We start from the raw sequence: 16,972 nt of genomic DNA, 5'->3' as shown, positions 1-16,972 counted from the left end.
GAAATGGCCCGGATCAGACCTCTGATGGGTGTGGATTACTCTCCTGTTCAGCAGTGGCCAGATCCTGACCGTTTTGGGCCCCTTTTCAGCCATTTTCAACCCCTTTTGCCATTTTGGGCCCAATTTTGGCCCTGAATGGCCAGGATTAGGTCCAAAGCAGGCAGGATAGGCGATGTCAGGGTGTGTGGCATATGCAAATCAGTTATGCTAATGACACATTTCCAGTGTGGTCAAGGGGCATGGCATATGCTAATGAGTTATGCTAATAAGTTCCTCCAGCTCTTTTTCTACGAAATGACCCCTGCTCCCATTCAATTACTAACCAAAACCAACCTTGCTTAGCTTCTGAGTTCTGACGAGATCAGGCTCACCTGGGCTATCTGGGTCAGGGCATCTACTTACCTATGATGGCTTTATCATAATCATTGGACTCACTAGGGTGGATCCAACCATCTTCCAATGAGCCCTGCGTCAACCTAAGGAACCTTCCTCCTACGGAAGAGCCAGTTCTATTGGCGGAAGCCTTCTTAGGCTGGAGGAAAGCTTCAAACTTTGCTTACTGGATTGAGAGGATAGAGGTAGGATCCATCCCACTGCAGACCCTCTGTCCTTCCTATATAATTTTTAAAAATCACCTTCACACACATGCTGTATGTATGCTGTCACATATGATGAATGCACACACTTTGTATATCACATGGATATGCCATGCACTGGTTTGTACATGCCCCTTATGTGCACAAGGTCTAAGGCAGAGAAGAATGACACCTGTGGGATCAGAAGAAAGTGGGGAAGTCTGACATTTTATCACCTGCTTCCCATTCATGGCAAAAGAAGGTCTGTTAGTGCTTGCCCAAGGATTTTATTTTAGCATTTTAGGTCAGTTTGATCCTGGCCATAGCTTGTGGTCATCATTCTGCAGCTTTCTCCACCAGCAGCCTTTAAAAGCTGGGCTGTTAAGAAAGGAGGGTCCAAAGGAGAAAGCGACTGGGATGGTGCCAGAATGGGTACAAAAGTAACGCCAGTGAAGAAGAGCTGTTAATGACCTCAATCCTTCCAATGATGAGACTTTTTCTTAATGTTTTGCCACACAAATCCCTGTGGATTTGCAACCAACACCAAACGCATTTGGGCTGATTGTGTTACAAAATCTCCTTCTTCACAATGCTGCATTCACCTCCTTTCTTGATGTCATTGGCTGGCCTGCAATGACATCACAGCAGGTCTTCTCTGTGACACGGATTGCAAGCCCAAGCTATGTAGCGTTGGCTGCTCTGAGGTCAAAGAGGTTCTTGCAAGCCCTGGGATGCTCTATTGATTGCAATGGGGAAATTAGGGAACTTTTGGCCCTGAGACCCATGGATAAGTTCGGGATGAACCCTGGGGTCTGTAACCTATGGCTTTAGAGCTAAATGTGGCCCAATGAAGAACCAAATATGGCTTGATTAAAAAGAAAATAAAATCTCCAAGTGAAGGTATAGTGAAGAGGTACGCAGGATGCTAGAAGAATGATATATATGAAGAGGATGGCAGACAAAGATTTTAAAGGGCTTCTTAGGGAAGTGTTACAGAAAGGAAAATTATAGAGGTGAACAGTTGCCAGTAATCTAAGCGCTAACCACATATAAATTTATGCTAATGCATTAAAAAATCATGCTTGGTATTCCTGTGTATATTTATGGCTTATTGTGAGGCCTTTTGTGTGCCACGTCCTAATAAAGACCTCACAACAGCCAGAGTTTCAGTTATTAAACATTGGATTATTAAACATGTCCATTAGCAGTAATGTTAAATTGTCCTTTTTTAGTTTTGCAAATGGATATTCTTAAGCTGGTTCTTTGTCTCGCTCTTGCTCTGGCTTTTTAAAGGGGTGCTTGACTTTGGCATATGCTGCATAAATGATTTAATTTGACCTCTAAGTTGTATCATTTATGTGAGCTTTTGCTTGTAAGGTCATACAAAAAAAAGAATGTAAAGAAAGGGAATACATGAAATGTGTCAGGAAGTCAGACATTCAGACTTGCCTTACTCCAAAGCCGCCTGTGATGTTCTAGATGAAAAGCTGATCCTAGTGGAATTCATGCAATGCAAGGTGGAAGAAAGCCCTGAGTCCTTTTACGTTCAAAATTCATTTCTAGATGAATTTGTGGGTTTAAAGTTGTCTTGAACAGGAAGTTCTTCAGAATGAGCTCTGAAGTCCAGCCCTTCTATGGAAAAGACAGGTTCACTTTGGGGGTCCATGGCCCAAACCAAAATGGTTTCTCATAGATACTTGAGGGGGGAAATGTAGTTCTGTGAAAAATGTCAGCCCCCTCTAACAGTGGATTTCAGCACCCTCCAAAATTATAACTGCCGAACAGTGAAATCCTAAAAAGAGTTAATCCAGTCTAACCCCATTGATTTCAATGGGTTTACATTGGAGTAACTCTGCTTAGGATTGCACTGTTAGGTGAGGAGAGAGGAGCATTTAAAAAGGAGGTTTACCATTGTGCCAGGATCCGCATTCCCCCAGAGAACTTAGGTGGTCTGAAGCAGAGCAGCAGGCACCCCAGTGGCCCCTCAGAGACCAACAAAACGTTCAGGGTGGACGCTTTTGAAGGGAACTCGGCCTCTGCAAAGCGGCCACCTTGAAAATCTTGTTGGTCTCTGAGGGGCCACTGGACTCCGAGCCTGCTGTTCCCAGAAAGAAATCTGTCCTTGGCAGCCTCTCTTGCCTTCCAAGCGCGCCATGTTGGACAGGCAGACTGGTTGGATTTATTGGTTCCTGAAGACAGTGAGAGAGAGAGAGAGAGAGAGAGAGAGAGAGAGGGAGAAGGTGTGTGTGTGAGAGAGAGAGAGTGTGTGAGAGTGAGAATGTGTGTGTGAGAGAGAGCGAGTGAGAGTGTGTGAGAGAGTGTGTGTGTGAGATCGAGAGAGCGTGTGTGTGTGAGTGTGAGAGAGAGAGCGAGCGAGAGGGGCAGATCCTCACACAAAGCACCCCGGAAGCGCAAGGGTTGCCTCTGCGTGGTGATTGTCCGCAGGCCTCCTGCCCGCAAGGGAGGCGGGTTGGTGCAAAAAGGCCGCGAAGCTTTTCCTTTTGCTTTCGCTCCGTGCTCTGCCGCAGCCTGACCAAGGCGGAGCCCCTTCTTCTGGCCCTGCCCCGGCAAGACGCGGCTCCGTGCTTCGGAGGGCAACCGGGCAGCCGAAGCTCGGAGACCTTCTTGCTCCCGGGCCGGCATCGACTTCCCGCCAGTCCGCCGTCGGCCAGCCAGGAAACGCCGGGGATGGTAACGAGGCCCCTTCGCCTGCCCGGGCGGCGCTGCGCTTCTTCTTCGCGGGTTTCGCCAGACCCAAGTGGAGCCGTTCAGTTCAAGCCTGTGCACGCCTACTCAGAAGTAAATCCCATTTAGTCAAAGGGGCCTACTCTCAGGAAGGTGTTCCTAGGATTGCAGCCTTCGGATCGCACCATCTCCAAGTCCCAAACTTGTGGAGGCTTCGGGTGTGCGCAGGCAACGAATTGCCCAGGTTTGAGCTCAACGCGAAGGGGTCACAGACAACGAGGTGAGGCTTCAGCTAACCCTGCTTAGGCGACCCAAAACAAAGAAGATCCGGTGCCGGAGGACAGAACTAACCCCGCCCACCCCCGGTCCAGAGACTCTCCAGTTGTGCTGGCTGGAAAGTGCCTCCAAGTTGTAGCCGACTTCTGGCGACCCCGTGGAGGTTTCAAGGTGCTTTCCCACTGCCTACTTCTGCAAGGAGAGTTTCACCTATATGGAAAAGACAAATAAGCGAGTTCCGGATCAAATCAAGCCTGAATTTTCCCTAGAAGCTAAAATGACAAAAGAAGACAAGACTCTCTGGAAAAGAAAATAATACTAGGAAAAGTGGAAGGCAGGAGGAAAGGGGGACCACCGTCAGTTTGCAAGGCTGTCACTGATAGGACGTTTTGGAGGTCATAAATTCATAGTGTTGCCTTACATTGGAAATGACTTGACGGCACATCACACACACGGCATGCAATGAGGCCACTCTGGTCGCAGCTGGTTCCTGCCCTTGCCTTCCTGCAATCCAGGCCCTGGAAATCTTTTTTCTGTTTTTTTTTCTGACAAGGGGTGTGTGTTGGGAGGTGTGTGTGTGTGGAGGGCAGCAAAGGAAGATGAGAAGCCAAGAAAGAGAAGCCCGGCCTGGAGACCCCACGGACGCGATCTACCTCTCTGGCGGCCAGATTGGAGCAGTGCGCAAGTCAGTAGATGTGCCTGGAAAACGTATCCCAGTTCAATAGCGTTCCCGAGCGATTTGTAGCTCAGACGCAAAAAACCGTACCCGTACTAGCTGGATAGCCTAGGAGAACCCGCTCTCGTCATATTTCAGAAGCTAAACAGGGCCAGCCTTGGTTAGTAATTGGATGGGAGACCTTCAACGCAGACCAGGGTCGCAGAGGCAGGCAATCTCTGTTAATCTCTTGCCAGGAAAACCCCACCAGGGGTCGCCATAAATCAACTATGACTTGAGGGCAGGATTCCATTATGCACGCACGCACGCACACCCTCCGCAAATGTATTTAGAAGTCGATCTCAACGATGACATCCGAAACATCTCCTCTCCCCTTTAGACTGATGCAGAGTGCTGCAGAACGCGAAAACTTGCACACTTGTGTTCCTTGGGTCGGTCTGGATTAATGGCACGGCAGGGCTTTTAGGTTTCCGTCTCCTTTCCAATACAAAGCCGTGCCCTGGCCTTGTAAAGCGAACCCACAAGCAGAACGCTTGAGCCCCGCAGCCCGTGCGCGTTTCCTCGAAAGTAAATCCCACGGGGCAGGGCTAACTACCTGTGCAGAACTTTTCAACTATAAATTGGTTAGTCTTCCCGCCAGGCAAAACGCTTTTCATAACGCCGCTGCTCCAGGGATTACAGAGAAGTAATTTTGTCAGTCGCAGAGCTCGACACCCCAACACTTCATTTTTACTCCTAAGAAAATCTCCCCGATTTCAGGGGAGTTTACTTGGGCACCGGTGGAAATCCCACTGGATCTGGGCATTGGTATTAAGATTTTGGGGGACCCATAAGGGCGTTTTTTTCAAGTGGGATGAGCTGTAGAAGGGTTGCATTTCAAATATTTCCCTTCGGGACTGTTGAACGAGCTTGGAGGGGGGAGTAAAAACACACGATTTTTAAAAAAATGGCCCCATTGCCTTGAACTGGGTTGGAACATCTGGAATCAAAAGGCTGCGGTTTTTACCCGATAAGAAGTTCCAGGTTGCAATCGTATGCACACTTGCTTAGGGGGAGTCCAGTTCAGTGGGGCTTACTTCTGAGGAAGCAAGCTCAGGATCCGGCTCGTTCATTGGGTTTTGGCCGGGACTGCAGTCCAGAATACCTGCAAGATCTGGGTCAAACCCTGCCAGTATCCACAGTTAGGAATTCTTACAATGTAGGTCTGGGAATCGCAAGTTCGACTCACCAGTCTGCCACGGAAGCAAGCTTGGGTCCATTACACATTCTCAGCCTAACCTACCTCACAGGGTTGTTGTAAAAAATGGAGGAGAGGAAAATGCTGTAAGACGCTTGGGGTCCCCACTAGGGAGAAATGAAGTGAATACAGAAGGATAAAGACTTCACACGAATGAGATGCACGCGTGTAATATCCGTGTCCTTGTTCTGTGATGCTAGTCTTTCCTTTATAGCATTTTAAATTATATATAGAAGGAAGAAAGAGAAAGAAAACCAGCTCCCCCCCCCAAAGCAGAAGTGGGACCCCCCCCCCCAAATATGATGAAGGGATGCTTCGTCGGAAAGCCGTCCTTTATTTTAATCCGAAGCAAACGGAGCCTCGCCAGCTTTCGGAACTCTTGCCCGGTGACCAAGGACGAACTAAATCAAGCCGCTCGCAAACCGACGGAAGAAGATCGCCTCCTTTTCGGCGGAGGCGATCCCCCAAGCATGGAAGCAAGCGCCCGGAAACCAACCGGGGGGCTGCCTTCCCAATAAGACGCAAAGAGCAGTCGTGTGAAAGGTAAACCCCAGGCCCCCTCCCGAGCCGCCTACTCACTGGCGGCACAGTCTCTCCGGCGGACGGTCCCCGGGACTCAGCCCTCGTTGCCTGGCCGGCCCTCAAACTATCCCCCCTCCACAGGCGAGCAAAACACCTGCAGTAAACAGCACAATCCTAAACAGAGTTGCTCCAGTCTAAGGCCGTTATTTTCAATACGTCTGGACCGGAGTAACTCTGCAGAGGATCGCTCTATCTATCTTCTACGAGAGCATTTTAAGCCGCGCTCCAGATAACCCGCCGCTTGTCTTGGCAGCGCTTTCCCTTCTGCTGAAGCTCCGCTACTCCGGGGAGGGAGGTTAGTTTTTTTTTTTTTTTTTTTGCATTTGTGGAGAAATTCGCCGCAGCCAACGCCACCCCTCCCGAAAGTGCAGAGAAACCTTAAAATAACATCCCAGTCAATATCGCGGTTTGTTATTGTGACTGCGATCCAAGGAAACATCTGAATTTTACCAAGGAAACTCTCCCGAGAAAGAAAAACATTTATGGGGGCGGGAGGGGGGGGGACTTTTGCTTGGCTTCGTATTATTCTTTCAAGCGAAGATCTCCATCTAAACGAAGATAAATGGCTCCAGTCGTCCTGTAGGCTTTCCACTCGGAGGAGGTGCCTTAAAAGCGCTTCTTAGAAGCGCCGCCTGGAAAGGAGCAACGGCTGGCTTTCCAAATACAAATTGTACAACCCGATTCTAAAGGAGGGTTCCTGGGACGATAGATAGATTCAGATTACTTTATTACAGCACTTAGCCAGTACATTTACCATAGAAGTTTAAGTGCACATTTAGATAGATAGATAGATAGATAGATAGATAGATAGATAGATAGATAGATAGATAGATAGATAGATAGATAGATAGATAGATAGATAGATAGATAGATAGATAGATAGATAGATAGATCTACTTATCTAGCAGCTCAGAAATCACCTGGTTTAGGTGCCTCCGTCTCTTCCTAGCAGGGAACAGTTAATGTTCTAAAATATCTTAAACTTCTAGATTTGTGATACTGAATGCAACTATGTTCTGAGTATGTTTGTTGGAAATAAATCCCTGGCGGAATTGGACAGGAGCTTAGGGGCTCTTGGTAGTATTACAGCGCCAACCTTCACCTGAGCTGATTCCGCACACCTTGGATAATGCACTTCCAATCCTCTTTAGAGGTCATTTGGAACTGAATTTTCCCAGTGTGAAACAAAAAATCCACTTCCAAACAATAGCTAAAGTGCATTGAAAGTGCATCATCCAATGTGTGCAGAATCAGCCATGGTCTGATTTAAGACATCCATTAGCGCAGGTACTATTAAGGTGTCATTTAAGACGGTAGCAGTAAAGGTGACAATATTAGGAAGGTGGTAACCATCAGAGCAACACTTTGGGTAGTAAATGCTAGCACAGCTAGAAGAAACTAGCAGGCGTAGTATTGATCTAGGTGTTACTATCGCCACGAATACTTTTACAGCTGGCGTCTAAATATGTTAACTGGGAAGATAAATGAGACCTACTCCTCCAGAATTATACTGTCAAAGAGTGCTTTGGCACTCGAAAGCTTATACCCTGGAAATCAAGTTTATTTATTTATTAAATTTCTATCCTGCTCTCTCCGCAAGCCGGCTCAGGGCGGGTTATAACCTTAAAATGTAATTGATATTAAAAACGTCAATAAAATCATAGAATTAACACCACCCCCAGATGGCGACCTTACACCCCGTCCCTGCCAATAATACGTAAAGGGGTGGGCAAAAAGGAGGGGGAACAGGACTTTCAGTCAGCTGTAACTCAGGGGGGGCAGATGATCACACGGCCCCCCAATAGTTGGTCTCCAAGGTGCTCCTGGACCCTAATCTTGCTTCTCTACTACAGACCGACTCTCCCCCAGAACTGCAACTGGTAGAAGCCCAAAGGGAACGAGGAACTCCTCCACCTCTTTCGCAAGCAACTCGTTACATTCAACCACTAAACGTTCAGTGCTGTTTTTTGCCTTGATTGTTTAAAAATGACACTGCTACGCGGTTTCCATCGAAAGAACTAGAAAAGAAGAGCTAGGAGGAACGAAGCAAACGTATCCCCCTCTGGCAGGTTGAGGCCGGGCGAGCCCATCTCGGTCACTTCCTTTTGGGCTGGTCTAACTGCTGCCACCTCGGGAGAAACAAGACCCCCGCCCCCTCCGGCGCGAGGGGGGGGGCGGCGGTGAAACTCCTTTTCGGACATCCCTGCCTCTTCCTGACACAAACAAGTTTCCAAAGTGTCCGGGCGAAGGCAGGATCCTGGCACGGAACCCTCTCTCGGTCCAGCTGCCAAAGGAGCCACCCAGCCCCGGGCCAAGTCTTGGGCCTGGTGTTATTTCCGACGGAATCAATAAAAGCGAGGGGAGGGGGAGGGAAAGCGAAAAAAGGGAAGGAGATCTTGACAAAGCAAATAAATGACTCCATCGCGTTGTTTGTGTTTGGAGGGATTTAAAAAAAAGTGGTTTGAATGCGCAGCAAAAGGCGCAGCGGTTGCCAAGCGGAGGGCGGCCGGCAGGGGGCGCGGCGCGGGGTCCGCCGGCCAGCCGCGGCTCGGCGTCGATTCGGAACAGAATGCTCAAAAGCGGCCGGGACTCCGCGGAGCCCTCACAGCCCTGCGCCAGCCGCCAGCATGGAGCTGAGGGCGGCCGCGGCGCTCTGCCTCTGCTGCCTCTGGAGCGCCTGCCGCCCCCGCCACGGGCAGCTGGACGCCGCCGCCGTCTGGCCCCCGCCCGCCGCCGCCCCCCAGCCCCAGCCCCGCGGCGCCTTCCGCAACGGCACGGTGGTGCCGCACGACTACATGGTGGCCCTCTACCGCAGCCGCGCCGCCCGCCGCCCGCCCGAGGAGGCGGCCGCCCGCGGCGACCCGGGCAGCAGCGGCAGCCGCCCTGCCGACACCGTCACCGGCTTCGCCGAGCAGGCGCGGCCTCCAGGTGAGTCCCGGGGGCGCGGCGCACCTGCCCGCCGGAGCAGCTGGATCCCGCCGGAGATGCGCCATCTGGCAGCGGGGCCGGGCGCGTTTGGGCTGGGGCGCGAAGGGCGCAGGGCTTCTGGATGGGGACTGGAGATTGCGGGAGATTCAAGGCGCTCGCTGGAGAACTAGGGGAGAGGGCTAGATTTAGATGGGTAGCCCTGCTAGTCTGTCTGGAGCAGTAGAAAAGAGCCAGAGTCCAGGAGCACCTACAAAACTTACAAAATTTGTGGTAGGGTATGAGCTCACTTCTTCAGATACAGCAAGAATGTTGGAGGAGGAAGAGATGGAAACCTCAATGGGTCGACCCCAGAGAAGGTTCTGATCCACAATCGACCGCGATTCTGTCTCTCACGCACCCCTTGGGGGGTGGTTGTGATCCGGATTGAACACTCTCCTAAACGAACCCTGGTCCAAACCCAGATTCTCCCCCAAATTCGAACCGGCCCTCGTCTAATCCGGGCTGAATCGAAAGGGCAGTGTAGCTCGCAACAATTCCCAACGAATGCGACCTCTGCTAAACGCTCTGAAGCAGCCTAAAGTTTAATGCGATAGAAGCGGGTCGATGCGGTTTCTGCCTAGACTTGGAGACTGGTGGATCCGTTGGAGCAATTCTAAATAGAGAGAAAGAAAAACTTACTTGGGTGTGTGGTGTAGTGTTTAAAAAGTTAACACGTTTCAGTTGAAAAATATCCGGAGACTAAAAACATGAATTATTTAGAGCAAAGAACGATGAAATTCTCGGGAAATCCCGAGAACAAGCCGAAGCTTCTGCGACGTGAAACTGATTCCTACCCCAAAGCCAATGACAGAGGCGACATTTGTTTGGGTGGCGGGAGGCAGTTTGCGGCGTTGTCAAAGCGGGCGGGAGGCCTGCCTGTCTGGTGACCCCGGGGAGCATCCCGCGACCTGAGGTCAGCCCCGAAGGAAGGAGACTTTCCGGGCGGGCTGGAAGATCCGGGCGGGAAGCGAGGGAGCACCGCCTTGTCAAGCCAGAGGCGCACGCCTGGCTGTGGGGCTTTGGGGACGGAGAAGAAAGAAAGAAAGAAAGAAAGAAAGAAAGAAAGAAAGAAAGAAAGAAAGAAAGAAAGAAAGAAAGAAAGAAAGAAAGAAAGAAAGAAAGAAAGATCAGTTTCTGTGTTTTGTACGAAAACCGTTTCTGGGGTCAATGGCAAATTCTGATCGAGCCCCCTGATGGCTGGGAACCCCCCCCCCAAGACCCCGACCCCTTTCAGTCTCCCCCGCGAACGGGTCCTTGCTTTAAGCTTCCAGCGCCCCGACAGCTCCGCTTCTTGAACGCGACCCGGGCGGCCACCTGACGCCCGGCGAGGCAAGTGGAAGGCGGCAGGCGGGCGAGGGTGGGAATAGCAGGTGGAAGGCAGGCAAGGAGGGAGGGGCGGCCAGTCCTGGGCGGCGCCTTCGGCCTGCCGTCGCGGCTCCCCCTCCGGGGCAGAAAACCACCTGCCTGGAAAGACCTCCCAGGACGGGACGGACCTACCTCGCTCCCAGGCGCGCTCCGGGGCAGGAGCCCTCCGGCCTCTTCCGTCGGACCTTCCTTTCCGCGTCCGCCGGTGCCACTCGCCTCCCAACGGCGTACCGGAGGACCCATCCACCCCGCTCCCCCCTTCCCTCGGCTGGGGGAGTTCTCCTGGGTGGCGGCATTCCTGATCTCCATCTTGGGGTGGGGGGGTCCAGTTTGGGTCTCATCTGGATCGCATTAATCGCCGCTGGAGTCCGGAGTGGGAGCGGCGGGAGAACCACGAAAACGCGTTTCAGCTGGAGAGGCTGGAGGTGCGCCCACCCTCCCCTCCTCCTCTGCTCCCCTGATAAGACCCATCTGCCCGCTTGACCTGTACTGGGTAAGAAAGATCCGAACAGAACCGGCTTTTTGGATCAGCGGGAAACCGCAGCTGCATCCGCTCCGGTTCGGAAAGGCGCCGGGGACAGCCGCCGGTTGCAAAGAAACCGAATGTGGCTTCTTTCCTGGGGTCGCCTCTCTTTCGTCTGTGATTCGTTCGATTTATGTCGCGGCTGCCCAGCCAAACTTTAGTCCTGAAATACACTGGATTTCCGCGCTTAATTCCCTCACCCCGCGAAATCGATGGGCTTTTGCATGTGTTTGGCTGGGTCTGGTTTTCGGCTTAGTCCCCCCCCCCCATTTATTTGCTCTCCAAGTGGGTGCCAAATGAAACAACCGACAGGGAAAGAAACGATCAAGCCAAAGTTAAGCGCTTGGCACGGGTCAAGTTTATGCAGGCGCTTTTTTGCGCCTGCCTCTCTGGACAACCCTCGAGTCTTTACAATCCACATTCAGCCCGGCCTTTGGGATTATTCTCCTAAATTCCTCTTGAACGAGAAGTTGATTTTACAACACAGGTTAGCGAGGTCGTGTTTCGGGGCAACCGGCAGAAAAATTATTTTTATTTTCGCCCGCGAGTTCGAATAGTTGTCTGACGTTTGGGATAATGAACGTCTCTGGTTTCCGAAAGAAAAGAGAAAGTCCATTTTAGGACTTACCAAGTGAATTTATGGAGAGAGAGAAAGATGGGAGGAGAAAGGAATAAACGTAAGGCGACCGAGCAGGTAACGTCAGTGAAGGAAGTCCAAAGTTGGATCCCGGCCCAAATACTTGAAAGCAGGCCCGGGCCGCCCTGTTTGGGGCCGGGGGAGACCGGCCTGCCCCAGAGGAAGCTCTGAGCCCTCAAAGGAGGATCGAGAGACCGCCCTCCGAGATGCCAGGGCGCTCAATGGTTGGAGCGGCGCCAGGTTTCCAGGGGCACCCGTGTGCTTCTTGTTCGGATTACAAGAGATGGGGTGGGTGGGATAATCCTGAACGAGCCATCCTGAAAATCCTTTCCAAATTGTCCTTGGTCGTAGGGTTGGGGGGGTCTGAATCAAGTTCAGCAGGAGGAGGGACACGATCCGTTGGGGAGTCCCCCTGCGGTAGTGTTTTTAGTGGGAGCTGAGCGTGCATGTCCATCCATCCATCCCCTGCCTCCCCCCCCCCAAAGGCTTACATCCTTCTGCTCAAATTTGTTTATCCTCCCAGCAACCCTGTGAGGTAGGCTGTCTGTGTGTGACTGTCCCAAGATCACGGACAGTGGATTGTAAACCACCGGTAGCGGACTGCCCTCTTTCTCTCTCTCAAAGAAATGGGGCCGTCTGCATTTAAGTACCGACCCTCATCCATGATTTCCCCCGGATATGTCGCGGGAAACCCGTCAGTCCTTATGCATGGGCCAAATCGAGGAGATCCCAGCTCCTGTATTGTCGCCTTCTTAGCACCCTCCTCCTAAAAGTGCTTTACTTGGAAGTAAAATCTCATTGAGCTCAATGGGTTTTAGGCTGCAGTCCTGAAAACGTTTTCCTGGAATTAAGCCTGATTGAATGAGGTCCTCTGAGCAGACCAGTTTAGGATTGCTCCCAGGATTTCCTGGTGAGGAATTTATACTGCAAGTTTAATCCGGTCTACTCAGACGCAAACCTCACTGTGTTGAACAGGGTTTACCACCAACTAAGTGTGAACAGGATTGTAAATTTAGGATGACACACTAGAAATCGCTGATCAATGTATTTACTATAAAGCCAGAGACCTGAAATCAGAAATGTATTTATCATAAAGGGTGACCTGAAATGTTCCAAATGGCACCGACTCAGGGAGACCCACTGATTACATTGATTTAGGTCTGTGTAAACTGTAGCGGGCTGCTGCCACATTAAGCTAAATTACGTGCTTTTCAGTCTATGAATCAATGTATCTAATCTATATATAATTTGCATAAAAGTAACGTAAGAATTCGGAAGGGAAAAAATATTGTGAAGTTAATGTACGCTGGTGTAGCAGGAGGTATCATTTTAAAAAGAAGCGTTTTCTGCGTGAAAGACTGCCTCTTTTAAGATGGTATCAGCCAGTCAGTTATGCGTTTCTTTCTTAAATTGATAAGGGGTTTTAGTAACAGCAGGATTGGAGTCCAGGGGCACCTTAGAGACCAACAAGATTTTCAGGGTGGAAGCTTTCCTGAAGCAGATTTCCCTTCTTCGGGTTTTAGTACATAGTTAGGTTCCAAATTAATTGCTGTACGATGATCAGCCCATTCGTTAAAACAAAGAGCAGAAGCGGTCCTCCCCGTCAAACAAGCTGCTCCCAGCCCCACGTTGCCGAAATTGCGTTGCATCGTTTCCACGGTCCCACGGAAACCTCCCTCCCCGAAAGTAATGCTGCCTGAAACGCGTGACACTGGGCCCGTGGTGGATCGTGTCCGCGATTCCTTTTAGTTGCAGATCCAGAGTTCCAAACAGCGACTGGGACCTCCGATTTGATTTGGGCCGAATGCTGGAGCCGGAGCCGGCCAGGCCCTCCAAGGGTGCAGCGGCGATATTAGCAAACCCTCGCCCGTTTTCCAGCGCGGAGGCCCGGAGGGCAGACGCCCGGAGCAAAACGAAACCAGGGCGAGCCCACCTCCCGCTGCTCATCTGTGTCTGGTAGTTTGGGGGAGTTGAGCAGCTCGGATTGGCGGAGTGAATCCGGATCTGGGGGGAGGAGGCGTTTGATTTGCACGCCCGTCTCTCTTTTTTGGGGAGGAGGGGGGTTGTAATCAAAACAACCAGGGTCGGTTTTCTGGATTTCTTCGCCTCGGATGTAGGATTCCCCCCCCACTTGTGGTTTCAGGATCCCCCTCCCCAATTCCAAGGTATTGTGTCCAGCTCATTCCCTAGAAACTGTCCCTCTCCGTTCTGTTACCCAAAAAGCATGGACAGAATGTATCTCTGCAATCCGAGGCCGAATTACCCAGAGTTTAAAGAGAATCGCGCTCTTCTAAGCCCAGGGAGATCCACTCTGGCGCACCCCCTCCACCCCATATCAAAACTCAGCCAAACTCGTTTTGGAAATGGAAGGAGGCTCGAGAAGGAAGGGGCCGGCTACTTGGAAATAAGCTCCATTTTATTTTAGGGGATTTACTCCCAGGGAAGCGTATTCAGGATCGCAGGCTCAGTCCACCTGGGAGGCTCCGCTTAGTAGCACAAGCGCCGGGAAGCCAGTTGGCTCCCACACTCACGTTCGCAGTGCCACTGCACGATCCACTCGGACGCCACGTCTTGGAAGGTCTGCTGGTTTCAGAGAGCGCTTCGCTCTCCCCTGTTGAAAGCAACGGGACTTCCGAGCGATGGATCGGGCCCGCTGAGCCTTGCCTCTGGGCCAGTGCGCAGTGCGCAGTGCGCACCCGCACCCGCGACCGCAACGCGTTGTGTAACTCAGTCTAGGAAGCCAGCTCTCCACCCCATTCATTTATTTAGTTTAGTCCTTGCCGCATCTCGCGGGTGTGATGAATCCCAGGGAAAGGTGACGTCTGTCTTGAACCGCGCAGGTTCGACTGTAGACTCAGGATGGGACTCGATGCAAGAATCCCCGGGCAGCCCCACGAACCCGGTTCCTTCTTTTTCTCTCCGTCGGTTCAGATGAGCGCGCCGGGAACACAACGGGCTTTGACGGGCTGGAAAAACGTGTTTCGCTTGGCCCGGAACCTGAAGCCCCAAAGTGGGTCGGAGGGCGAGGAACGAGCCTCCGAAAGCTGCTGCTTTCACAGGCAGGGAAAGGGAACTCCTTTGGAGTTCCGCAGGCATCCAAACGAATCTTGCCAGGCAGCCCCCGCAGGTTTTCATTTAAACACACCTCAGGGCGCCTAAACCTCAAAGCCCCGGCATCCCAGCGGGGGATGGTTGCAGCCCCTCGGTAGTGGAGGAAAGGCACTCTGCACATGCTCACGGAGGCTCTTTCTTACAAAAAAACCCTCTTCCCAGTCTGAACAGTCAAGAAGGGGTTTTGGAAACAGGGCTCTCCGGCTGGCCTGTTCCAGAATCACCTGGCAGGTCCATCAGCTGGTGCAGGCTTGCCAGCTTTGAGTTGGGTGTCTTAAGAAGGGAGCTCCGACTCTCGAAAGCTTACCCTCTGAAAAATCTTGTTGGTCTCTAAGGTGCCCTTGGACTCACATCCAGGTTCGGGGAGGGAAATTCTTGGAGATTTGAGGGGGGGGGGTGGAACTTGGGGAGGGTAGCGTTGGGGGAGGGACGTCTGCAGAGGCTAATGCTAAACTGCCATTTCCTCCAGGGGACCTGATCTCTGTTGCCTGGGAGATCTCCAGCCGCCACCTGGAGGTTGGCAATCCTAGCTGGGGCGAGAAAGGCCCTTTGGAAAGCCAGGACAGGCTCAGCCACGGGGGCGGGGGGCAGCCTCTAGACATGCTCAGAGCGCCTTTCCCTTGAAGAGCTGGAGGAGGAGGCTCTCAGCGGAGAGGAGAGGGGGGAGGTAGGGCCCCAGTGCATTTTAGGCCTAGCCGAGAGCGCGGGAGGAAGTTCGGGAGCCTCTCGGGATCTGGCGCGCTCAGGCTTCCCCGACGGGGCGCACGGACAGCGCCTCACCGGGCAGGCCAGGCCAGTCACGGCGTGTCTTTGTGCCTCTCTTGCAGACGACGCTCCCTGGGAGGCCGAGGAGCAGCGCTACCTCTTCGACGTCTCCCGCCTGCAGGAGCCGGACGAGGTGGTGGGCGCCGAGCTGCGGATCCTGCGCAAGCCGCCCGAGAACCGGAGCCTGGCGCTGTCCACCGACGGCCTCCTCCACCGCCTGCTGCTCTCGGCCTGCCCCGGCGCCGGCGGCCCCGAGCCCCCGCTCTGGGACTCGCGGGCCGGCGACCTGCTGGACTCGGGCGGCGCGGCGGAGCCGCAGTGGGAGGTCTTCGACGTGCGGGCTGCCTTGAGGGCCGGGGCCGGGGCCGAGCGTCCGCGGGCGCTCTGCTTCCTGCTGCGGGTCGTCTCCGAGCGCTCAGGCCGCCTCTTGGCCCCCGCGCAGCTGGGCTTCGGCCGCCGGGAGCCGCCGCCGCCCGCCGAGAGGGCCCTGCTGGTGGTCTTCTCGCGGGCCGGCCGCAAGGAGAGCCTCTTCAAGGAGATCCGCGAGAAGGCCAAGGCGCTGGGCGCCCTCCCGGAGGCCCTCCCCGGGCAGAGGCGCCGGCGGCGCAGGACGGCGCTGGCCGGCCGGGCCGGGGCCGGGGCCGGGGCGGGGCCCGGGGGCCGCGGGCAGGGCAAGAAGGGCCGCAGCCGCTGCAGCCGCAAGGCCCTGCACGTCAACTTCAAGGAGCTGGGCTGGGACGACTGGATCATCGCGCCCCTGGACTACGAGGCCTACCACTGCGAGGGCGTGTGCGACTTCCCGCTGCGCTCGCACCTCGAGCCCACCAACCACGCCATCATCCAGACGCTCATGAACTCCATGGACCCCGAGGCCACCCCGCCCAGCTGCTGCGTCCCCTCCAAGCTCAGCCCCATCAGCATCCTCTACATCGACGCCGGCAACAACGTGGTCTACAAGCAGTACGAGGACATGGTGGTCGAGGCCTGCGGCTGCAGGTAGCAGCAGCCCACCCTGCGGGCCCCCCGCTGCTCCCTGCAAAGACTGCCCTGGGGCGCCTTCTGGGCCCGTGACTAGTTGCCTCGGTGTCTGTGTGTGGGGGGGGAGGTTGGAGTCAGGTTGCCAACCTCCGGGCCTTGGCTGGATCTTTCCCGGAATTACAACGGATATCCAGGCCACAAAGATCAGTTCCCCTGGAGGAAATGGCTGCTTTGGAGGGGGGACTCTATGGCATTGTATCCCACTGAGCTCCCCAAACCCTCTCCTTGTTCCACCTCCAAAAACTCCAGGAATTTCCCAACTTGGACTTGGCAACCTTAATTTGGAGAGGATGTGTTTCTGTCCTCATGCAAGGTGTACTCTCGCCTAGCGCATTGCGTGTGGGGAAAGGGGTGGAGGTGGAATGAGCAGCCCTCTCCTAACTTTCTCCCAGGGTCTGCTGATCGGGACATGGCTGCATCCTTCAGTGGCTCTCTGCTTCCCAATCCTGGGGGGGAAAAAGATCCCTCCCAATGGGCACTTTAAGAAAAAAGAAACCTGGATGTCTTGGAAGGACCCGCCTCCATAGTCTTTGCA

The 16,972-nt window shown here is 53.3% G+C and overlaps 1 protein-coding gene across 1 annotated transcript; it reads left to right on the top strand.

The window, feature by feature from the left end:
- The first annotated feature begins 14,382 nt into the window (after positions 1 to 14,382).
- GDF7 (growth differentiation factor 7) lies at positions 14,383 to 16,399 on the top strand. Its single transcript, XM_054971066.1, has 2 exons — positions 14,383 to 14,533; positions 15,261 to 16,399. The coding sequence occupies exons 1-2, from the start codon at positions 14,383 to 14,385 to the stop codon at positions 16,397 to 16,399; spliced, it is 1,290 nt and encodes a 429-aa protein (XP_054827041.1).
- Positions 16,400 to 16,972: the final 573 nt, after the last annotated feature.

The sequence above is a fragment of the Eublepharis macularius genome, chromosome 1 (genome assembly GCF_028583425.1).
Source record: "Eublepharis macularius isolate TG4126 chromosome 1, MPM_Emac_v1.0, whole genome shotgun sequence".
Classification (NCBI taxonomy): domain Eukaryota; kingdom Metazoa; phylum Chordata; class Lepidosauria; order Squamata; family Eublepharidae; genus Eublepharis; species Eublepharis macularius.
The sequence above is the reverse complement of the archived record's forward strand: the minus strand, read 5'-3'. Positions and strand labels throughout refer to the sequence as shown.